The 22877-nt window shown below is 41.7% G+C and overlaps 1 protein-coding gene across 5 annotated transcripts; it reads right to left on the bottom strand.

The window, feature by feature from the left end:
• Positions 1 to 5680: 5680 nt before the first annotated feature.
• On the bottom strand, positions 5681 to 21873 carry STK17B (serine/threonine kinase 17b). Of its 5 annotated transcripts, none has more exons than XM_021555399.3 (8): positions 21825 to 21873; positions 17610 to 17768; positions 13802 to 14014; positions 12000 to 12144; positions 11616 to 11742; positions 10688 to 10736; positions 9148 to 9327; positions 5681 to 7351 (listed from the first exon to the last, which is right to left on the bottom strand). In XM_021555399.3, exons 2-8 carry the CDS (start codon positions 17729 to 17731, stop codon positions 7069 to 7071), a joined length of 1119 nt encoding a protein of 372 aa, XP_021411074.2. In that variant the 5' UTR covers positions 17732 to 17768; positions 21825 to 21873; the 3' UTR covers positions 5681 to 7068. The 5 variants fall into 5 exon arrangements, with proteins under 5 accessions (XP_021411074.2, XP_021411073.2, XP_021411072.2 ...); XM_021555398.3 differs by lacking the exon at positions 21825 to 21873 and adding an exon at positions 19845 to 19949; XM_021555397.3 differs by lacking the exon at positions 21825 to 21873 and adding an exon at positions 19845 to 19912 and having other exon boundaries at positions 17610 to 17765.
• Between the last annotated feature and the right edge of the window lie 1004 nt (positions 21874 to 22877).

The following is a 22877-nucleotide window of genomic DNA, read 5'->3' as shown; positions in this document are numbered from 1 at the left end:
GCGACTCTGGACTTCGAACGTGCTCTTTGCAATCCATGTCATAATAATGAAACTGAAGTATAAAGCTCGAGTGGCCTTGATTTGGGTAAGCACTACCTAGCAACAACAAAACATCAGTGTGTTATCAATGTAATTGTCATACTGAGTCCAAAACACAGCACTGTGCCAGCTACTGAGAGGAAAATGAACTCTAGTCCAGCAGAAACCAAGACAATGACATAATATTTTGTACTTTGCACCAAGCTGAAGACTTGGTACGCAAATTAATTTCTGTGGTTTCTAAAGGGGTGCCTGTAGGAGTTTCTCTGGAAGCATTACAGGAGCCGCAGTCCAAACCAAAAGCATCTGTTTAGATTCGCACTGCTAAGCCAGTTAAAGGCGATCAGGGCAGCTTTAAGGAGGACCGTGCTGTTTGCAGAGCCGTGTTCGGTTTGATTGCTGGATCCCTGCGCTTCAGCGGCACCGGCCGCTGCGGCCTCTGCCCGGCCCTGCCGCACCGAGCGAGGGCTGCGCTGGCAGCGGCAAAACCCGGCGGGCAGAAAGTCAGCGCATGAAAGGGAGTTAGATCTTAAAAAAAGTGTGTGGTGGGGGGGTATATAATAATAATAAAGTTTTAAAGCCGCGCCTTTCAGCTCAGAAAGCCCGCTGCGCAGCCCGGTGCCGCCGGGCGCTGTGCGAGCGCCTCAGCCGCCGCCCTGAGGCGCCGCGCTCGGCCGCTCTGCGGCGGGACACGGCGGCTCGGCACCGCGGCTGCCGGGCACCGCGGCTCCCGGGCACCGCTGCTCCCGGCCCCGCAAGCCTGCGGGACACGGCGGCTCGGCACCGCTGCTGCCGGCCCCGCCGCCGCCTCCCGCCAGCCCCGCAAGCCTGCGGGAGCCCAGTCCCGGCCGCGCTGCCCCGCCGTGGCACTGAGCCGCGCCTCGGCCGAGAGCACCGCACACCTGAGGGAACGGAATTAAGCGCAGCTGAGGGGAATTAAACTTCCACATTAAACTTGTCTGCGGCTGTGCCGGGCCGGAGCTCAGCTGTGCCGGTACTGCACCGCGACTGTCCGCCGGCAGAAAAAGCGTCAGCCCCCGCGGTGCCTGCCAGTTTCAAACAAGAACGGCGAACACGGCTTTGAGCAGCATGTGCCATTCGCGGCTGCCGAGGCAGGTGTCCTCCTCACCTTTATAAATAACCCTCGTGTATCAATAAATGAGTGCAGGTGCTCGTCTCCAGGCAAAGCAGGGGCAGGTGCGTCAGCTAAACATGCGAAGAACTCAGCTGTGGTTGCAAAATGACTGCTACCGAGATAGAATGGCCTTGGGTGGCTAACCCACAACAGCAACCAAAGGTTTTAACCCAGGTGCCTCGTCATGCATCAGCCCATCTTGTGCACAATGACTTGGGATTTAAACATCCTGCCCCTACACTCCTGGAAAATTATAGAATACAGGGAAATATAATCTATTCAGTTTCATTGGTAGTCAGTGGGTGTTTCCTCCACTGCATCCAATGATTTGACCAATTTAAATCAACTACTGGCACAGTTGGTATGACTTCTAACACTTTGCTGTGGCCAGGTTTGAAACTGATTTTGCCATGTTGAACACTTTGTGAATTTTAGATGAGGTTTCTGTATGCTTTCACAGCAATATATAAAAGGTAGCGCTACGTTTTACAGTGTTAACCTGCTGAAAAATGCCTATAAATGAGCTCCAATTCAGGCCTGTAACCAATCTTGTGAACAGCACCCAGAGCGTTATGAGTCTAGATAGAATGTTTTCAACATAAAAGCCCCTTTATTAAAATACCACAGGCAAAGGTTATTGCTGCTTTGTCCAGCTGCAGAAGGATCAACATCACCTGGAATTTGCAGTGCATTTTCTAAATCCAAGCCAGCACCAAAGCCTGGTTTTGATTTTGAAAGGAGAAATACCCTCATACTCAACCTAGCATAGGGAGACTCAATCAAGCTCTGGTCTGTACTGGCTATGATATGGACCAGTCCAGCTGGAAACCAGCAAAAGGAGCTCACTGCTATTTCAGCTATCAGAACTACACCTACAGCAAGCAGTGGCACATTCAGCACACACTGCCATCCACTGCTGGGCAGGGGAGGCCCTTTGCTAGCATATGACCTTTTGGGGTTTATTGTCTGATAAGAAACTGGAAACAGCATACCTGCTTGTACTCTTCAGAGGAAGGAAGAAACAGATTACTAATATGAGAAACATTATAAAGAAAACCCTTATAAAAATCTGATAATACTACAGTAATTTTCATTATCAGAACTTTCTTCTAACAACAAAAACAATACCTACCTTGCTGTTTACTCATTACGTGGGATACCAGATAAGAACTTTTATGTGATATTCCTGTACCTGTTTTTAATTATTAAAAAGTTTTCTTATACTCTCATAGCACATTACTCACTAGTAGATGACTTGGCAATTCAGCCTTGAAATTTTACCATTAAATTTGGTAGACTTTCTACACTCTGATTCATTCTGTATCTTGCTCATTTTTGCACTGCTGAGTGGACCAAGCAGTATTTGCAAGCCTGTCAACTGCCAGGTTCTCAATGCTCAGGATGAGTAGTTTTCTGAGAGAACCAGAGTAATAGCACACTCATGTTCTGCCCCAATTTTACAAAGTATTTCTTCAAACTCAACTTGCCTCACTTGGCAAGAGCACAAGCACAGCTGTCCTGGTAAGAAGAGGGTCAGTTATTACCGTATAATGGCTTGGGTTGGGAGGGACCTTGCACACCATCCAGTTCCAACCCTCTGCCATGGGCAGGGACACCTTCCACTAGATCAGATTGCTCAGATCCCCATCCAACCTGGCCTTGAACGCTTCTACAGATGGGGAATCCACAGCTTTTCTGAGCAACCTGTTCCAGTGCCTCACAACCCTCACTGTCAAGAATTTCTTCCCATTACCTAGCTAACCTAACTTTACTTTCAGTTTAAAGCCACTGTGATGCATTTCTCAAAGATGTTTCTCCCCTAGGTTTTTTGAAAAGGCACAAATTTGACGTTTTCTTAAACCACCATTAAACAGAATAGTTTGTTTTCTTGACGTGTTAAAAAAAACCACACATCATTCCTGATAAGGACTCTTACTGCAAAAAATGTAAATATTCGGATAATTTCTGAATTTAATGCTGCAACCACATGGACACACTGTTTCTTTCACAAGAAAGAAAGCCCATTTGTGCATTTCAAACAATGGGAAAGCTTTGTCAATGAAATGTGCCTTTGGAAGAAACACTACCCGGGCCACCAGGAGTTAACCCCCCCTCTTTTGAGTGCAATTCCCTTTCTAAAGCACACTTGTTTTGGTGTTTGTTGTTTTCCATTTCAGCCATCTACTCGAAAATGAAACAAATGTACCATTAGTGCCCTACGAAGTTAATATGTATAACAAAGATTGCATTTAAGTTGTCTTACACAGCCATTCAGAAAGGGCAGTAGAATTTAACATAGTAAGTATCACTTCATTAAGTACAGCCAGATAACTAAATTATTATAAATAGGAACAACCAACATTTTCTACATAAACCCCAGACACATGGAAAACAGTTCCAGGAACTGAGCTGCTAAGGTCATGATTCACTGGTAGTAGTCAGCATGGATTCAGCAAGGGGAAGTCAGGCTTGAACAACCCTCTGCAGTGAAATGACTGCCAGGAGCTGAAGGGAGAGCAGCAGGGACTGCCTGCCAAGACCTCTGACACTCTCCCAGAAGATCCTGGTTAATGATGATGGACAGAGCATGCCCTCAGCAAGGCCGCAGGTGACACAAACTGGGAGTGGCTGATACACCTGCAGGTCCTGCTGCCATCCATAGGGACCTCTGTAGGCTGGAGAAATGGGCTGTGGAGGAAGAGTCCCACATACTGACAAATCCTGGAGCAATTCAGCTGAAAAAAACCCTTTGCAGAGAAGGCCCTGGCTCCTGGAGTTGCATAGGAGCCAGCAGTGTGCCCCAGACCAGGCTGATGGCACAGGCTGCACCAGCAGGGTGACAGAGGCAATCCTTCCCTTTACTCACACAGACAGAGCTGGGAATCCAACCAAAGGGATTCAGGGACTGCAGCACCTCTCTTACAAGGAAAGGATGAGGCAACAGGGATTGTTTAGCCAGAAGAAAGCCCAGGGAGACTCTTATCAATACATTCCATCATCTGAAGTGGGGGTGCAAAGAAGATGGATTCGGGCTCTTGTCAGGGATGCCCAGTGACAGGACAAGGGGGAGTGGCACACACTGGAACACGTGAGCTTCCATCTGAGCACAAAAACATACTTTTACTGTGAGCCTGACAGAACTGCAGCAGGTGGCCCAGGGAGACAGTGTCCTTCCTTGGAGATCCAAAGCCATCTGGACATTGTTCTGGCCAGCAAGGCTTAGATAGGATGGCTGGAGCAGGGAGCATGACTTGCAGAGGTCACTCCAACCTCAACCAGGCTCTGATTCTGTGAATAAACAAAAACATGGAAATTTTGAAAAAAATGCAGGTTTTTGTTTTGTTTTTTAATAGAAAAAGGTCAGGAACTGCATAGAAGTATAACTTCAGTAATCTGAAAAGGTTACTCAGTATTCATCCACACTTGGAAAGTCCCAGTAATATGGCAGGAAGCAAAACAGAGTAACAGTTGCCTACAATGCATGTATTTACATTCAACTGGAATTACTCTGCATAACAATATTTTAAAATAAATCAAATGCACTATCCAAACAAAGTCTGATTTAAGGTATATTTTAAGTATATATAAAATACAAATAAAGTCTTCAAAACTTAAATTCTTTAGATAAAACCAATTTTCAATTATTTAAAGATAAGTTAGCTCTACAGTAGTAAGAAATGTAAACACCAGATATTGTGATAAAAATCTTAAGGAATAACAGCTTTGTCATAAAGTGCTGGCATATGCTATCAGCTTTATTTTCCAGATGCTAAAAAGATAGTTGTAATTTCAATTCAGGAATATTTTGGCAGAATTTTAAATTATAAGAATTTTTAAACCATTTTTTTACCTTTATCTACACAGCTTTCTGGCATTTTCTTCTTTACCTTAAGTGAACTTTATCTTCTACATACATATTGAATAATTTGTGGTTTTAACTTAGCCAGTTCTAACTGGAGTCCATGATGGAGAGAAAAAAAAAAATCAAAAGGTCAGGTAAGACACCAATTGGGAAAAGCCAAGGACTTTGAAAACTAAGGGTGTAAAGTACCTGAGCACAATCCAACAGCTGCCTCCTGCAAAGTAATTCTGTAATTATATGTACAATCAGTACCACTGATTAATACACAAAGGAGACCTGGTGTGGTTCACTCACACCCAGATATCAGAGCTTTGTCTCTGCTGAACAAACCTGTTACTTTATTTCACATGAAATTAAATCTTGGAGAACTTCTTCTTCTGACAAACACAAGCTGAAAAGTTTTTCATGCCTTACACCTCAGTCTGCTTTCCACTTGTCAACGTGAGCATCCCCCAGTCCAAGACAACAGTCCTGAATCCCCTCATGCATTTTGGTGACACCTCACATTGAAAAACCTGCTCTTTCCTTGTGTGAAGAAAGATAAAACACAACCTTTTACCACTCATCAGGTTCACCTCTCAACCATATTCCAAAATGCCAATCTACCCAATTACTGACAAATCCACAGGCACACTTGAAAAAGATTATCAGATTGTGGTATTTTATTGCAGAAAACAAACCCAATTAAAAGACAATTAAATTTAAGTTTTGAGGAGTGGAAAATCTTGAAATATTTTAAACTGGTATTTACTTTCAAAATATCTCTAAGAGTTTTAATAAAAATTCACTGCCAAAAAAGGCTCACAAGCTCTGTTATGATTAAGGGGCTTATTTTATGAGTATGACTTTCAGACTGTTAAGGCACAACTGGAATTTGCTTTAAGACAAAACTTGACACAGGGATTATGACCTCAGAACCAGAACCAAGTGAGAGTGGAAGGCACAGAACTTTAAAAAATACCACTAACCAAACCAATTTTAAAGGCTTAAAACAATTATTAGGTAGTTTCTCCTGAAATACTAACACACTGCAGTCCATTTCACAGAGCAGGCATGAAGCTGAATAATTATGGGCAACACTAATTGACAGCAAGATACACTTCCGCTTTAGAGGGGCACAGAGAAAAGCTGTTAATTGCCGTTTCACTGGCAAAAATGGTTATTTTCAGTTTACTCAGTTTACTCTTTTAACTAGAGGCTTTGTGTTTTGGTGTTTGTGTGGGGTTTTTTCAGGGGGGATTGTTTTGGGGTTTTTTTTTAAGATAAGGAAAAATCAATACAGGTAGATTATACTATTTCAGAGGTTTAATAAAAGCAAACCACCAAGTTCAAATAGTCACATCAGCATAGGAGCCTCATCTTCAAATGTAATTTATGGTAAGAAGCCAAGGACCACAAGCACAAGGACTGACAATCTACCCATTTTCTATGCCAAGTGTTGCAGAGATCCAACACAGCATAACCACACAGAATATGCATGAGAATGCCCAAGTAGACCAGATCCATAAGGCAGAACTACTAGTGACCCTAGAGGTAAAACAGGTTTCCAAATGGCCCCAACAGACGTACCATAGTCCCAAAACATCAAATTTAGCCTCTATTCAAAGTGCTGAGAATGACAGCAAGCAACTCCAGTAAACCAGCAAGATTAATTTCTCTGCTTTCCTTCCCAATTTCTTACTAAGGGTAGTCCTAAAAGCATGCATGTGTTCAACCCATTTGGCAAAGGCTATGCTTATACTCATTTGCAGGTTTCAGTTTGTTCATTCTAGCATCATCCTTTGACTAGAACTTGAAAAGTGCAAAAATATTTAATTATATCTTCTTAAAAAAAAATAATTCATTTTATTGGTGTAACATCTCCAATTCCTTAGTTAAATCCACTGCCAGCAATGGATAGAAAAGGAGGCACCAGCATAAAAGAATCAAAGTGCATTTCCAGTATGCCAATGCATGAATTGGCAAGCCAGGATCTTTCTTTCACCACTAGAACAGATTATGCTTTCATTTCATGAGAAGTCTGTGTTCTACATCAGCACACGAAGTCTGTCATGAAGTCTTGGGGATACTGCAATGAGTCGTCGAAGCGGAAGCGTTTGGAGAGCGTGCTGCTGTCCTCAGGGATGTTCTCCTTGTCCTCCTTGTGGCTGCAGCTCCCGTTGCAGCTGGATTTCACACTCCGCTCTTCTGAGCACTTGCCCGTGTGTCCTGGCAGCTGAGAGGAGCAGCAAGTTTCTTCGGGGCTGTACAGGAGCGGCAGCTCCCCTTGCTGCAGCCACGAATGGGACAGACAGTCCAATGCAGTGGGCCTGTCCCTTCGGAGGGAGAAAGGGGAAAGTGCTTGAGTTAATTCCACCAATTCTAAAACACCAAAATAGCTCTGATACTAAAAATCCTAAGAAAAATTGACACTGAAGAGTCAATATTGGTGTGTTTTTACCCCTGCCTCAGCTGCTACAAAACACTGTTAAGTACTGGCTACATGCATCTAAATTTAGCTGATGGTTTACCCTAAGCTTTCATCAGAACAAAGAACTTAGTCTCTGGAAATGTTTTCAACATGGTACACATAAATGGGCACTTGCTTTTACTTTTAAAGTACTATGTTTTATACAGACCATCAACAGTGAGGCTCATGAATATTCAGTCATTAACACTTTCAAGGATAGCCAAGTTAACAGGATGTCATTAACTGTGACATTTTCTAGTGTTTTACTCTTGCAATTCATCTGGCATAAACTCTTTCAAAATGTAGATCCTACCAAACAAACCAGACTTAGAAAATTGCTCCCGTGGATAACCTAGTACAGTGCTATTCCAAGTTTCAATTGTGTTCTGCCTTGTTAACTTCCACAGAACTTGCCAGAAAACTGGCTCCAAGGCAAAACAACCCACTACTTATCCCTAACTCCACCAGAACACAGGAATATTCTTCAGTCAGAAAAGTGTAACTTTACAGAGTTGACTCTCTGAGAACAGACTCTTCCTCTTAAAATTCAATGAGGTATAGTAATCAAGAATTGGAATGGGAATTTAAAAAAGGCAGCTTATTGAGTATACAATATAGACTCTTAAGATGCCCAGGAGAAAAATGAGAAGTAATTGTGACAGAATGTCAAATATCCCACAGGTCCACAATAACAGTTATCAAAGCAGGTTCTTAATCACCAATTCCTTTTTTCTAAGTGCTCCACAAACATGAAGGACAAGATTCCCTCAAGATACGGGGGTTTTGTCAATCATTTCAGATCCTGACAAACTGTGTATGTGAGATGCTAAGATAGAAAGGGCTCTTTAGACATGACTTTACATGGAGTCCTCATTGCCTCAGAGCAGCCACTTTGCAGGAATGTCCTACCCAGGAGCCTCTCTCAGCCAGGCAGCATCACTCCTGGAGAGCTGGAGGCTCTCTGAAGATGACAAGGATTACTGCCTCACCACAGGTGACAGTATCTAGCACTGCAGTCAATAATACCTGACCAGCTCACTTCTCAAAGTTCAGCTTCTTTGCAAGGCCTTGATTGGAGTCTGAACTTCCAAAGAATGCAGAGTTAAGGGAGTGTGCCTCACAAACAAACAAGTTTTCGCTTTGGATTGAAAACATTTTTAGAACACTGAACAAGGCAAAACACTGCCAAGTATAAAAATATACCAAAAGAGGTATTTAAGTAAAAAGATAAAGGTGAATCAGGAAACCAGAAAGCACTGCAACGAGATTGCATTGCCTTTCCAAACTACAATAATTATAGAAAAAAAGGTGACCTTTCTAGAGTATATGTTAATAAAATCTGATTTAAAAAAATCTGTCATCTGAATGAAAATATAAAGAAACGCAAACCAAAAAAACCTCAAAGAACAAGCCTCACTAATAATAACATTATCTGTAAAAAATTAATATCTGAAAATTTTAACCAGACATTGAATTCAAGGTTCTTCACACACATTATGGAAAAGCATAAACTTGCACTTTTAAACATCCAGTTGAAAATAACAACATATTGTGAAATATCCAACTGATCTCATCAGTGACATTAAGCATATAAATTAACATTCACTTTTTCTAGGTGCTCCAAAAATTTTGGATTCTTGCCTGGAGGAGTTTGCTACTTACTCTGGATTTTTTATGAGAAGTTTCTGAATGAAGTCTTTTGCAGGCTGTGAAACTGATGAAAATGTTTCTTCTGAATAATCCACATTAACTTGAGATATATTAAGATAAGTTTCTTGAACATCAGCTCCCACAAATGGAGATTCTTGTGTCAGCAGCATGTATGAGATGACGCCGATGTTCCTGAGATAAGAACCCAATATATAAACCTACTAGAGGACAAAATGTATAAACCTACTAGAGAATCTGAACAATATACCCTGCATATTTACTGTGCTGCAGATCAAACTTTCTGGTACATCCCACTCAGAATTACAGTCAACATATTACCCCTCAATTTTATATAATTCAAACATGACTGCACATACACACAAGGAAAGGTACCTGCGTATATATATCAATTAAGGGATTACTGAAAACTGTTTCATTTCAATAGACCTTTTACTTCCTACTGAGGTTGTTAGGAAAAGGAAATACCACTTTTACACAGCCCACTCTTGGGACATGTGGCAATTCTGGATGATAGACCTTCAAAAAAGACAGACTTTCTAATGTGCATGCAAATAAAACCCATCTTTCACTGCAATTATGGATAACGGAGCAAAGACTTAATCAACCTCTCTGTACATTTGACATCTGAGTTGTGTTACAATCTATTCTAGCCGAGATGTTTCTCCCAAGGACATGAACAAGAGTACCAAAGAGCATTCAATTGATTGTAAATATTAAGATGTTTTTTTGATGCATAATAAAAACATTTTTGTGGTCTGATAGATCAGAATTTAGCACTCATTACAGTGTGGAAACATGCAGCTGCTGGGTCTGTCATTGTGAGCACAGCAACAATAGGGGTTTTATGTGTTCCCACAAAAACAGGAAAATAATATGTGATTTAAAAACATTCATGAACAGATTTAGTTACTATTATGAATTGAGAATTTCAAAGGAGCAACTAGCAACTTTTAACAGTGAATATTAATAAAGATGGTGAAGATTTTTTTGTTTTAAAGGAAACATTTCAAAGCTAGTCTTTTAACATAGCACATAAAATTAGAACACCACAGGAAGTTGTGGGTCAGTTCAAGGTACTTGTCATTTTTTATGATTCACTCTGTAGATACTTCTCTAAAAATAAGAAGTAGGAAGTTTACATCCCTCTTATAATTTGTATAAAAAATTCTTTAACAACGTAGAAGTGGGGAAGGAAGTGTCCTAGAGTAGCCAATACCTGAAGCATGTCTCCCAGGAGTAAGTAATACCTCAAGGATGTTACCCAGCCACTGTTATTAATCCCTCAGAACAACACCTATCCTCCACAAACTCAGAAGCCACCTGCATTCCCCACTAAGTGTGCAAAAGACCCATAAATTCCTGTAAGCCCCGAGTTATACCCTGAGGGCTTCATCCCCTCCCATCCCTCCCCTCCCTCTTTCAGCCAGCCCATCAACAGAAGGGGATTCTTGGAAGCCAGATCAAACTGCATCAAGCCCTCACATTGTTAAAGAGTCCCACCAAACCTCAGTAAAATGAAGATCAAGCCTACCACATGTCTGTAGCTGTAGTAATAGGATCATAGTTCAAGATTTCTGGAGCTAAAGAGATGGGAAGAAGAAAAACACTTTAACAAACATCTTATTCAAATGGCCTTGAATTATAAACTACATTTCTGGCATTCTTTTGCCAACCATTATTATGAGACTCAACATGTAGTTTCAATAATTAGGCTTATTATTTCCAAGCCACAAGGTGGCAAAAAGTTATTTCTATTTGCCTAAACACAGATGTTTACTTGGTTCACAGCAAAGTGGCACTACATGGCCTCAAGTTTACCCAAGTTTCAAGATGTGTTTGAGTCAGATGCATGCCCATACATTTTTCTCCTAAGAGTTTGTGAATTACACCGCTTTTTAAGGGGAATGTACAGAGCCTTCAGCATGTTAAAGCTGCAACACAAGATGATCAAGCCAATTTTAGGATCAGTGGCTGTTAGCATAGGTTAGGTAACGAGTTATTCACTGCAGAATTAAGTGCTCTTAACACTGAGTGTTGGCAAATCATGAAGGAAACTTGTCCCTCAGAGAGGGCCAAGTGCTAACAGCAATCTTTCCCTTTCCAAGGACTATTTTAATCTCATTAAATCATCATATTGAATAACATTAAAGATGTTACATTAATTCAAAGAACATTTCTTTGTGCATGCTAATGTTGTATTTAAATTTTAATCAGAACAACTTAACAGCCCGTAACACAGCAAATACTACAGTATGAAACTGAGAGCTGCACTTATTGATATAATTTGGGATTTTTGGGTGCAAATATTTGTTGACCACTCTTAAAGAAGAGCAGCTCAGAATATGTTGCCTTGTCCTGTGACATTCTTTATCAGCCTGGAAGTTGCTCAGTGTGCTACATGAACTATTCCTGTTTGCTGGAAAGCCCACATGAGATGCTGTGAAGCAGCCCTTCCATACCGAGATACTCTGTGGTTCCCATGATCTGCCGCAGCTCACTGGAATTCTCAAGCTTCCGGGACATCCCAAAATCTACAATTTTTACATCACCAAGAGGATTGATGCTACTCAGTAAAATATTTTGAGGCTAGAATAGAAAAAAGTGAATTTCTAATTAATAAAATACAATCTGAAAAAAAAAGCCCAGTGTAGTAAATGGCACTTCAGCTTCTACTATGAAATACTTATTGCTAAATGTTATTTTAAAATATTTCATCTCTATTCTTTTAATCTCATTTTAATATTATTAAATCTCATTTTTCTCATCTTTTTAGTGTATTCAACAAATTACTTTGATGAACGTAGTAAATTAAAGTGCTAAAAGAAAGCCTGCTGCAGCCTCACCTTTAAATCAAGATGAACAATATTGTTTTCATGCAAGCAGCAAAGTCCTTCAAGTATTTGCCTTATAAGCCTTACAATATCCCTTTCACCAATTCTGTCATCCAGATCTGGGACACACAAGTCAAATATTTCTCCTCCAGCAGCACTGAAACACATTGAAGCACATCTATGTATTAAGTTTAAATTTTGAAACTTTAGCAAGGAAAAATGTTTTCAATAGCACTATATAACAGATATCTGTAATATCAGAGAGGCTGATATTTTTCTTTTTACACATTTACACTAAAGCACTTAATATAAACACTTAGAAAAGGGGAAGAAAATGTGATGGAACCTTTTTTTTCCTTATAGCCTGAAACAGCAGTTGAGACAGCAAAGAGCACTTTGACTGGTAACCTCATAATGCTCTGGTCCCCTCAAGCAAGTGGGGAGATGCCTTCCAGAAGTCGAATTCTATCATCAGTCCCTAATCAAAGAAGCCTTTCTTTTCAAGTCAAATTTAAAATGTCTTCCATGAGAGCAGTTCATAAATAATTCAGAGCAGTGTAAAGCAGCATGGAAATATCTGTGTTCCTGTGGTTTATGAGTTATTCCTATACTTGGCTGCAGTGTCAGCTGTCTCCTTTCAAGCTGGGTTTGAGATCATTACTCAGCCTGCTCTGAGTGCCTCAAGTTTCTCTCTCAAGGATAAAGGTTTTCCTCAAAACTACAGATCACTGAGTCTAAAGTTCATTGCTAAGTTTACTAAACTCTCTAAAATGAGAGTCTAGTAAAAAGTCAGATAATGAACAAAATGATCACAGCCACAAATCTGCTGAGGTTACATGAGGTGTCAGTAATGCCTCTCCCCTAGGTGCCTTTATGGCATTATGGACATGAGGGAAAGGGCAGAGGATGCCATGAATTTCAACTCTCACAAGGTTTTCAGCACTGGCTCCCATAGTATTGCTGTACTCAAGTTACATTATGGTCTGGATGAGTGGGCGCCCACAGAGTAAAGAGCTGAAAGCTCTGCAGGAAAGGACTGCAAAAAAAGCCTTAGAATAAATTATATGTTAAGGGTCATTTAGTTCCAGGAAAAAAAAAAAAAAAGCAAAAAGCTTTTTAAGATAGAATCTAGCTAAATTCCTTCAAATTTTCCAAAGAATGTGTACAGAGACCACCCCTAACAGTACTTCAAATACTTTGTACATGAAACTTAAATCTTAGAAAGAATTCATTTCACAGGCTGGATTTTTGTTCCTTGCATTCCACACAAAAATTTACACATACAACAAATATGATAGATAATGCAAATTTGATTCCTAAATCAAACTTATTTTTCAGAGCTAATAAGAAGCACTGGGGACATCTTTAACATACGGGAATTTTTTAGGAAACTGTTCCAAAAGTCAATTTTAAAACAACAAAACCACTAAATTTAGGAGCTCAAAACAAACTAAGTAACTGTAAGTCTCCAGTTACCAAAAAATGTCAAGTGCTAACTTGAAGTTCACAGGCATGGATGTGCTTAACCTCTTTGAAATCTGTGTACTTGGAATCAGTGACTTTTTTTTGTGTGACTTAAGTTGCATCAAAGCACTCGGGACCTTCTACGGTATTCCAAGAACATTATTTCCAGTCAGCCTGCCTGAAACATCCTTAACAGAAAAATATGAAGTATATAACAATGAAAGATTAGAATCATGTATACAGGGTGCTGCTGCAATTCTTCCGGGCATTCAGGCAACTCATGCAAAAAATAAGATATTGAAAGATTTTTTTCCCCACAAACGTGGAACATGTGATAAAGGCATACTTACTATTCCAACACTAAGATGATTTCATTTGCTGTTTCATAGACTTCATGCAGATTAACTATGCGAGGATTGGATTTCATTAATTCAAGGACAGCAATTTCATGCACAATCTCTGCTTTGCAGTCTTGACCTCTTCTCCTTTTCTTTAAAAATTTAGCTGCAAACTCCTGGCCCGTGGATTTAGCTACACATTTCCTAACCACAGCACATCTTCCTCTACAAAATAAAACGGAAAACACTGAGATGCAGGAAATCAAAAGTGCATAATTAACATTAGAAATAAGAAAATACAGCAAATAATTGAAAACAAACAAAAAAAATGTATTGGGAAATTCCATGCTTGGCTTGCTCTTACACTGTTTCCTGAATGCTCACTTGCAGGCACTGTAGAGGGAGACTAAGCTAGATGAAGCTCTGGTGAGACCCAGGAAAATTCCCTTTATACAGCCTAGCTAAACATTAAATCAGAATATCAGGTTACAGGGACATTCTCACTGTCAGCTCACAGATTCAGCTGGAAAGGACTTACAGGAGGTCCCTAAAAACCTCATGCTTAAAGCAAGGCTGGCCATGAGGTCTTAGAAGTCTGCCCAGAGCTTTGTTCAGGTTAGCAGTATATCAAAAACCACTCAACCTCATTACAACACCTACAGGACAATAATAAACAAAGCAGACCCCTATGAAATGCAGAGAATGAACAGGAAAAATAAAGCACATTTAAATGCATGGGTGGGGCAGGGGTGAAAAAAGAATTTGGTCATAAGGAGAATTTCCTTCCACAAACCATGTAGTACTGCTACAAAAATCCCAGGTATCTGCAAAATGTTTCAAAACATCTTAATAGAAAAGTACCCATCACTTAGCATTCTCTTCCTCAATTAGTTAGACAAAGTGTGTTGCTTTATTTCCTAGCCAACTGTTTAGGTATGGAAACAAACATATTTTGCCAAAGAAATGCTTTTAGACGAAAACCACATGCTGTAGTTAAAACACCAAGCTGATCTTTGAAACAATTAGGAGGAAAAAAATGCAGTTTTTTAAGCCAAGTTATAAACTCCTGAAAAAAAAAAAAAGTTACTAATATTGCATTCCCAGAAATGCCTGGTTGCATATATGCAAAGTGTTTTCAAATTGTAAAGAGAAACCTTATTTACAAAGAATATATTTATTTAAAGAAACCTTATTTACAAAAATACAACTTGAAAGACTGCAATAAACTGTGAGTAAAGTTCCTAAAACAGTATCAAGCTATGTGCAAAGTGCACAACCTACATTTATCTCTTCAAAATGAGCCTGTCCACCTGTAGTTTTTGTTACCACAGCATACTAAGGACAAACGTAATGAGACAGCTCAGAATGAGCTATCTGAGCTGTGTTCTTTAAACTAAATTAGCTTCTCTAGTAGAAAATATCACATTGCCTTGCAGGCTTTGCCTCTTTCTGGAGCAAAAACCCCAATGCTTAAAAGGAACATTCCTTTAAAAAAAAAAGTATTTTTTAAAAAAACATCTATACTTCAGTATTTAAAAAGGGATAATCATCTCATGCAAAATGTCAATTTTCATTTGCAAATAACTGCACAAATGTACCTAAATTATTAAATATTTAAAGATGACTTTGACTCATACTGCTATAAATTAAATTTAACAAAACAGGCCTTCTGTCATCATTTATTTCAACATCATTTAGCTGTAGATTTTCTCTACCCTTTTTTGAAAGCACTAAACTTTAAATGTGAAAGTTGTTTAGTCTGATACATGCACACCCTTCACCTTGGCAACTATTTGTAAGTCCAAAAGGGCCACGTTCTTTCCCAGTTGTTAACTCAGCTTATTATTGCAGAGCACTTCAAGTTACTGAGCTCAATTTTATAATATACACAAGTTGAAAACACTCCCCTCTCCAGCTCACATTCTCTTTTTAGCATCACACCAACCCTGCCAGCCACCAGAGTGTCTCTAAAATTAACAAAGGGAACCAGTTCAGTTTCATGAGAACAGCATGATCTTCCCCAGTAATTTTGGCACATCTTCCGTCTGCTTGCTGTGGGTTCAAAAACTCTGAAGGGTCAGTGATACCTCTAGATTTGAGATTTAACAATTTCCACTTGTTTGTAAGTAGTGTGCCAATTAAGGCAAAAAATAAGACAAAAAAAGTCTTTTAGAGCTGTGGCAATTGCTCCAGAAACACAAAAAAAATCAGCTCGGAAGCGCTGCACTGACGCAAGCGAAGCAGTTCCCACTCCTCGCCTGCGCAACCATCCCCCTTCACAAGAAGCTCTACAAGAAAATCTGATTTCAGGATGTTTTCATATCTCAGCTCAGAAACCACAGAAATTTAACTCCTTCAAAAGAAGCCAAGCCATGCACACACCAGGGACAGAACTACTTAACCCACTAAACAGAACCTAACCTGCCAGCTTCGTGAGTCAGTGTCTTAAATACCAAAGGACCCAACAGATAAGAGTGTGGGAGGAAGAAATGGGGCTTGGGAAGCTTAAGCAGAAAACAAGAGAACTATTTACTACATAATCTCAACAGGAAAAAGAAAACTGCAAGTGAAAATTAAAGCATATTTAATACTTTAGAGAGATTACAAGAAAAGATGGATCACTTAAAAAGCATTTATACACTTAAAAACATGAAAAAAATACACATGTAGTTAGGCCAGAAGAAATAACAAATACATTTGTGAAACAAAGTCCTGCTTCCATTTTCTTTGCATTTTGGCACTTACCTTGTTATGCCTGGTTTTGCATGCACAGAAAAAATTAAAAAACTGTTCTGGAATTCACATAAAATCTACACTTTTGTTTGCTTTAGATACCATCTCACAAGTATGTAGAGTCTGAAAATCCAGCGTTGGAACAATACCTGAGTTCTAGAGGGTGCTGCATATAAACTGCTTCTGTAGAGCTTAGAATTCAAAAGCAGAGCTGACAAAAGTTAAGAGAAGAAGAAAGTTATGGGCTGCAATGTGCACTTCTATAAGAGTGTTCCAGATACAAAGCACATGCTAGAAAAATAGAAAAAAAACCAAGAGAACAATGAAGGCTGAAGAGTTCCCAAACCACATGCAGAAAAGCATCTCTGCTGACAGAAGGAGCTGCAGGTGCAAAGGATCCTTATGCAGCACAGCAAGGCACAGCTGAGACTGACCCAGCACCCTCCTGCTCAGGGAGCTTGGACACACATCACAGCATCATGTTTGCTGAGTATTTTCCAGGTATGAATTAACCCAGTGATTTCAAAACACACATTCACTTGTATGTCTGAAACCGTCATAAATGCCGAGGGTTTGGGTGCTTTGTTGTTATATTTCCTATTTTACTGTTGCAAACAAGAGCAAGGGAAGCAGGCTGTCAAACTGCTCTGAAACAGCAACTTGTTTAAAGCTCAGTCTAACTACTTGAGGCTGGGAAGGGGACAGAAAAGGTCTTTGTTTTTTGGATTTCAGAAAACTCACCCAAACACCTGGAATAATCAACTCAAAATCCCCATTCTTTTTCTTACAGGATCACCCTATGTCATCTCTTGTTTAGGCCATGCCCCTGGAATCTATGTGGCAGGGAAAGGAAGATAATCCCAAATCTACATGCCTATGAAAACCCTCCAGATCTCCCTGGCATGGAATAGGCTGGCAGCTTATGCCTCAGTGTCCCTACAGAACCCACTGTGAAGCAAAGAAGGGGGCAGAGAAGGACATACTTTATTCTCCACCTGCTACCATAAAGGTTTGCTTCATTGTACAGAGAATTTTCTTGCAGCAGAAATTCCTCTTGCTCAAATAAAATAAATAGGAATAATCTTACCTTCCTAACTGTTTTGATTCAAGCATATAAAAATTGTGGAAGTTTTCTGTCTTGATTGGTGTGTGCAGAGATGTGGCCAACAAGCCAGAAAGGCTTTTATTCTCCAGCTTTCTCCTCGACATTGTCAGGGGCAGGCCTCTCTCTTATACCAGCCACCTGCTGAAGCAAAACAATTAAGAGTTTTGGAAATTCCATAGCTACAGCACAGCAAAATATACAAATATTTTGAGTCTAGGGCTATAAAAGTAGAATAGCCAGAACTTTGTTCAATAGCATCCTGAAAACAACACATTTAATCACTGTAAAAATAAAACCTGACAGGAATACTAATCAAGGCATGATAATTTAATAATGTAAACACTCAAGATAAGCTGGAGGTTTTTTTCCCTCCCTGGAGTATATCCATAAGATACTAGGGATAAGCTTTAGATCTAATAAAAATGCTAATGGCTACTTAACTATAAATGAGATGTACCTTTTCTTAATCTTCTCTGGATTCTGGGTAAATTCCACACTTCCTTTAAGTTTACACTTTTTAACAGATATTTGTTCCTGGGGGAATTTACCAAAACCCCTTCCTGTTTGTTAACTGCAACACAGCAGCAGGAATAGGTAACAACAGGACAAAGTGGGGCTCTTTTCCCAGTGGGAATATTCACATTTGTTATTAGGCTCACTCATAGCTCCTCCAAGTTTCCTTTTTAAGGCTGAGTTAATTATCAGAGAGAAGCATGAATGGACAACATCCTCTTTGCAAGTTCAGATCATTTAGAATCAAATGATGTAGTAATCCTGATTAAATTACCTTAATAAACCAGTAGAACAGCACATTATGAAGATGCACCCAACCCACTGAAAAAAACCCCAACAAAACCAAACCAAATAAAAATACTGGGGTTTGGTATTCACGTTTATAGGCCTGAAGCATCTCTTCAGGTGAAATGCAAAAGCAAAGCAGAAAAAGGTTACTGAAGGATACCAGAAGTAGTAATTGATGGCTTCTTTAAGTTAAAGAGCAGGTTTACCCTTTTAGTGAAAGAAAAAAAATAAGGCAAATTGCAATTCAGAGACAGTTAGCAAACTCACAAAAATACACTTGCAGCTTAAATGAGAGAAATGCACTGTCACACACTTCTGGGGGAGCACTGGAACTAGTTCTGATCCACATGTAACCCAGTGCCCATCCAGCGTTGTTCACATTCCCATGTTGGATGGAACATGGATATTCATATCAGAACTATTTTCGATGCAAATCATTGTACATCATTTGGCAGGAAAAAACCCCAAACTACAGTTTAAAAATATCTTCAAAGTATCACCTGATATGCAGGAAACAGCTTCTTTAAGAAATTATGTAAAGGTCACAATACAATCTAATACACAAGTCTTTGCTCACCGTAACAAGCAAGCATTCCTTCTCCCCCATTATATGGCAGTTTAGCATTTAAGAGGACGATTCTGATGTCTGAAATTTTACATTACTCTCCTTAGGGCTGTGCTCACTCGATAACATTAACTCCTAAACTCTATCTTCTTCCTGCTGTACTTCAGCAGAAAACCATTTGTGCTCGATAACTGGCCTGACTGAGAACTTACCATTATCAAATTTATTATCATTACCGAGCTTATTATGTAAGCTTTCATTTCACACGATCATTCGCATAGAGCAATTACTAAGAAGTTCTGCCTCACGTTGCCTCGACGTTGTTTCTCTGGTAAGACACCACATCTCCATTTTTTAGCTCAGTATCATCAAGAACAGAGAAGAACACATACCCACAGAAGGCAGAAACCCACAAAGAAACACGTAATCTACTCAGGAGAATGAGAGTCAACTAGCTACGGGGGGAAAAAGGGTTTCCCACTAAACTACGGAAGTTTAACCGGGAAAAAAAAGTCAGCTCCTTTAGCCTTTTCTAAAGACGTCGAGTCCCTGGCCCGGGCCAGGAAGATGTTTGGCAGCGAAGGAGCACGGAGGGCGGCAGCGGCCGGGCGGCACAGCCCCGACTCCCCTCACAGGCACCCCGCGCTGCCGCCGGCACGACCCGGCACCGGGCGGGAGGCAGCGCGGCGCTCCCACCGCGCCCAGCCGGCAGAACAGCACAGCAGCCCCCGGCCGGGCACACTGCGGACATTTCCCGCTCCCCCCGGCCGGGCACACTGCGGACATTTCCCGCTCGCCCCGGCCGGGCACACTCCGGACATTTCCCGCTCCCCCCGGCCGGGCACACTCACCGCTGGCCGCCGTCCCTCAGGGCGCCGCTCCCGCTCTCTCGCCGCCTCTCGGCGTTTGAAAGGCGCAACGCGGGGGGAGCGGCTGGCCCAGCGGCGCGAGCGCCGGGCCCCGCCCACTCGGCAGAACAACCAATCGGCGCCCAGCCCCGGCGCCCAGAGGCGCGGCGATTGGCGGGAGCGCCCTCCGCGCGGGCAGCGCCCCCTGCCGGCCGCGCGGCCCCCGGCAGCAGGTGCCGCCCGCGGCGCTGCGGGCCCGGCCGCGGGGGAGCCGCGGCTGCGGGGTCGCGTCCGCACCTCGCGGGGCGCGCCGCTTCGGCCCACAAGGCACCGATGGGCGTCCCGCTCCCGCTGCTGTGGCAGCCCAAGCCCTCAGCGAAGGCTCCTCCTGCGTCCGCTGCATCCCCGAGCGCTGGAGCAGCGGGGAACGGCGGAGGCAGCGGGGCAGGTGCGCGGGCCGCGTCTCACCGGGGCCTGAGCGCGCCTGCAGCGCTCCCGCTCCGCGCTGCTGCGGGCCGTGGCGGGACGTGCGCGGGCGGCGCAGCCGCGAAGGCCCAGAGACCGCAGCAGCCGCCCCGTCCAGTTAAAAAGCGAGCCGGAAAGCAGCCGCCGCTGCCGGGAACGGAGCGCTTTCAGCGCTTCTCTGCAAGGACACGGCTCGCACGTTTGACAGGCTCTTAGTCCTGCATGCAAGTGGACACAGGGTCTTCAGACCCTCGTGAGAATCTCACCCCCCCAAAAAAATAGTTAAAAGACTAACCTGTGGTTTCAAAGACTCTTTTCAAGGACTCAAAGTAGCCTAAAGCATGGTTCAGAAATAAGCTGAAGTTAGAAAGAGTTCTAAAATAGTTGCAATTTGCTTGTCAAATTGATTTCCTCTGAAGCAATCCGAGTTAGAAATTTGCAAACATCCGTTTTGTAATACATTTGCCATGAAGGCAGTAATAGTAACGTAGCATAAGAGTTTAAGAGCTGTGTATTTAATTTCAGCAGTGCACCATTAGAGTTACTGGGTTAATTCTGTTTGGGCCATGGCACTGCCAGTGAAATGGGTAATTGCTGTGTTTATTACAGTGCCTAAGTCATGCAGTCACAGCAAGGTTTGCATTAAGATGAAAGTAACATAAATGAAGATAAGAAAGCAGAAAGCATTCTTGAAGAGTCTAGAATATATCACACCATGTAGATGGCACCCTGACATACCTACTGAAAACATGTAACTCCTGCTTGCTTGAACTTCCATCTGGCTTTTTAGCGCTTTGAGCTGTGGATATTTTTGACAAAAGCAGCCCAAAATCTTTACTCTCTCCCACAGAGTTCCACCATCCCTGCAGGATTCCAGATCATACCCTTTCTTGATTATAACATGATTTCAAATACATCTGTCAAATAAAAATACAACGTGTGGACAGGATAGGTTTTGTTGAGAAGCGCTCTTTGCGCAGTATGAAAAGCAGGCAGCATTCCAAACATACCAAATGAGCCACAGAGTAAATTTAAATGATGTCCACAATTAAGATGTTTTAGGTTATTATAGCACATGGTGCCAAGAAGTAAATGACAGTGCTTATGTTTGTCTGCTTAGCTGTTTTTTTGTCTTTACTGATGCTCTTCAGGATTTGTTCTACTCTCCCTTTAAGTTTTGGAAACCAATAGCAAAAATGTTTCGTGACATGCATGTTATTGTACTCTTGGTTATCTGTTTCTGTAATGCTATGGAAACATGAATGGCACTTAGAGAAGGGTATAATTGACAGGACTCCACCCTGAGGACTTTGGAATTTTACTTAGATACACCACAACTGCGACGGACAAACAAAGGTGGAGGAGGGGGAATGGGTAGGCTGAAGGTCACAAGAGTACAGGATCATGAACTATTATTATTCTTAATGTATACACCTTGTCTGTGGGATAATTAAAAAATAGCAATTAAAGGTGTTAGCGTCATAACTCCCATTCTTAGTTACTTGTTCTCTGGCTTACCTTGATTATTGATCCATTACAAAGCTGGCTCTTTTCAGCCTTTAGAGGCACTCATGGAAAGAACTATTTCCACTTGCTCAGCAGCCGTTTAGCACAGCTGTGATGCACAGTCCCCGGTGATCAGGCACAGGTCTTCTAAGGAGCCAGCCTTGTGGAAAAGCTCAGCTCCCTCAAGGAATGCTGGTTTCAGCTCAGGTCTGTCCCGGGCTGATGTTTGAAGAGAGGGCAGGTTACCCTCCTCAGCAGGGAACTGTGTCACTGACAGTGGGGACAAGCACACGACATTAAGAGCTTCACAGCTGGAAGCTCAAAGTGTCTGAGCCTTCTCCAACTCGTTTTTAATCTGATTCCCCCATGCTAAAATCTCTCCACCTTCTCACACAAGGCATTCCTCAATGCCGTGGAAAATCTCCGGATTCCAGCAGGCACTGCTTCCCACAGCTGCCTCAGTGTCACCCAGCACGAGCTCCAGGCCAACTCCAGTGTTTACACTGAGGGAAAGTAAGTGGTTGTGCACTACGTGGCATCAGTTATCAGTGACCCAATGAAAATATCTTCTGAGTGTGATATCAGGAGTGACAGAGAACAGATTCTGAAAGGGCTCCAGTCCCAAAGCCTTGCCTCTTCCCACAGCAGCTCTCCTTCAATGACTCAGGTTAGCTTGCACCACATTTGAGTAGAAGCAAGAGAATGCAAAATCACCTTCTAGAAAAAGGTTTTTAAAAATGGAAATATCATTTCACTATCAGATTCTCCAAACAGTTTGTGTAGCACACTGGAGAAGTGACAAGTTGCCATTTAACCATTCTCCTCGGGCTGTGCTGTGGTGGGGAGAACCCTTGCCTAAGAGCTGATTAAAGACCAGTTTCTTTCACTCTAACCACTACCATCTCTTAGAAAAGTAGAAGGAAGTATTTGGTGGGGGCCACTGGCTATTATAAGACATCAGAATACATTTCCCCTGAAGGTATTTCCCTGTGAAAAAGAGAGCTTTCCTGTGTTACAGCCACTGCTGGGAAGTATTTTGCTGCCAGCTCTGATGCTCCATTCAAA

Source organism: Lonchura striata, chromosome 8, assembly GCF_046129695.1.
Source record: "Lonchura striata isolate bLonStr1 chromosome 8, bLonStr1.mat, whole genome shotgun sequence".
Taxonomy (NCBI): domain Eukaryota; kingdom Metazoa; phylum Chordata; class Aves; order Passeriformes; family Estrildidae; genus Lonchura; species Lonchura striata.
The sequence above is the reverse complement of the archived record's forward strand: the minus strand, read 5'-3'. Positions and strand labels throughout refer to the sequence as shown.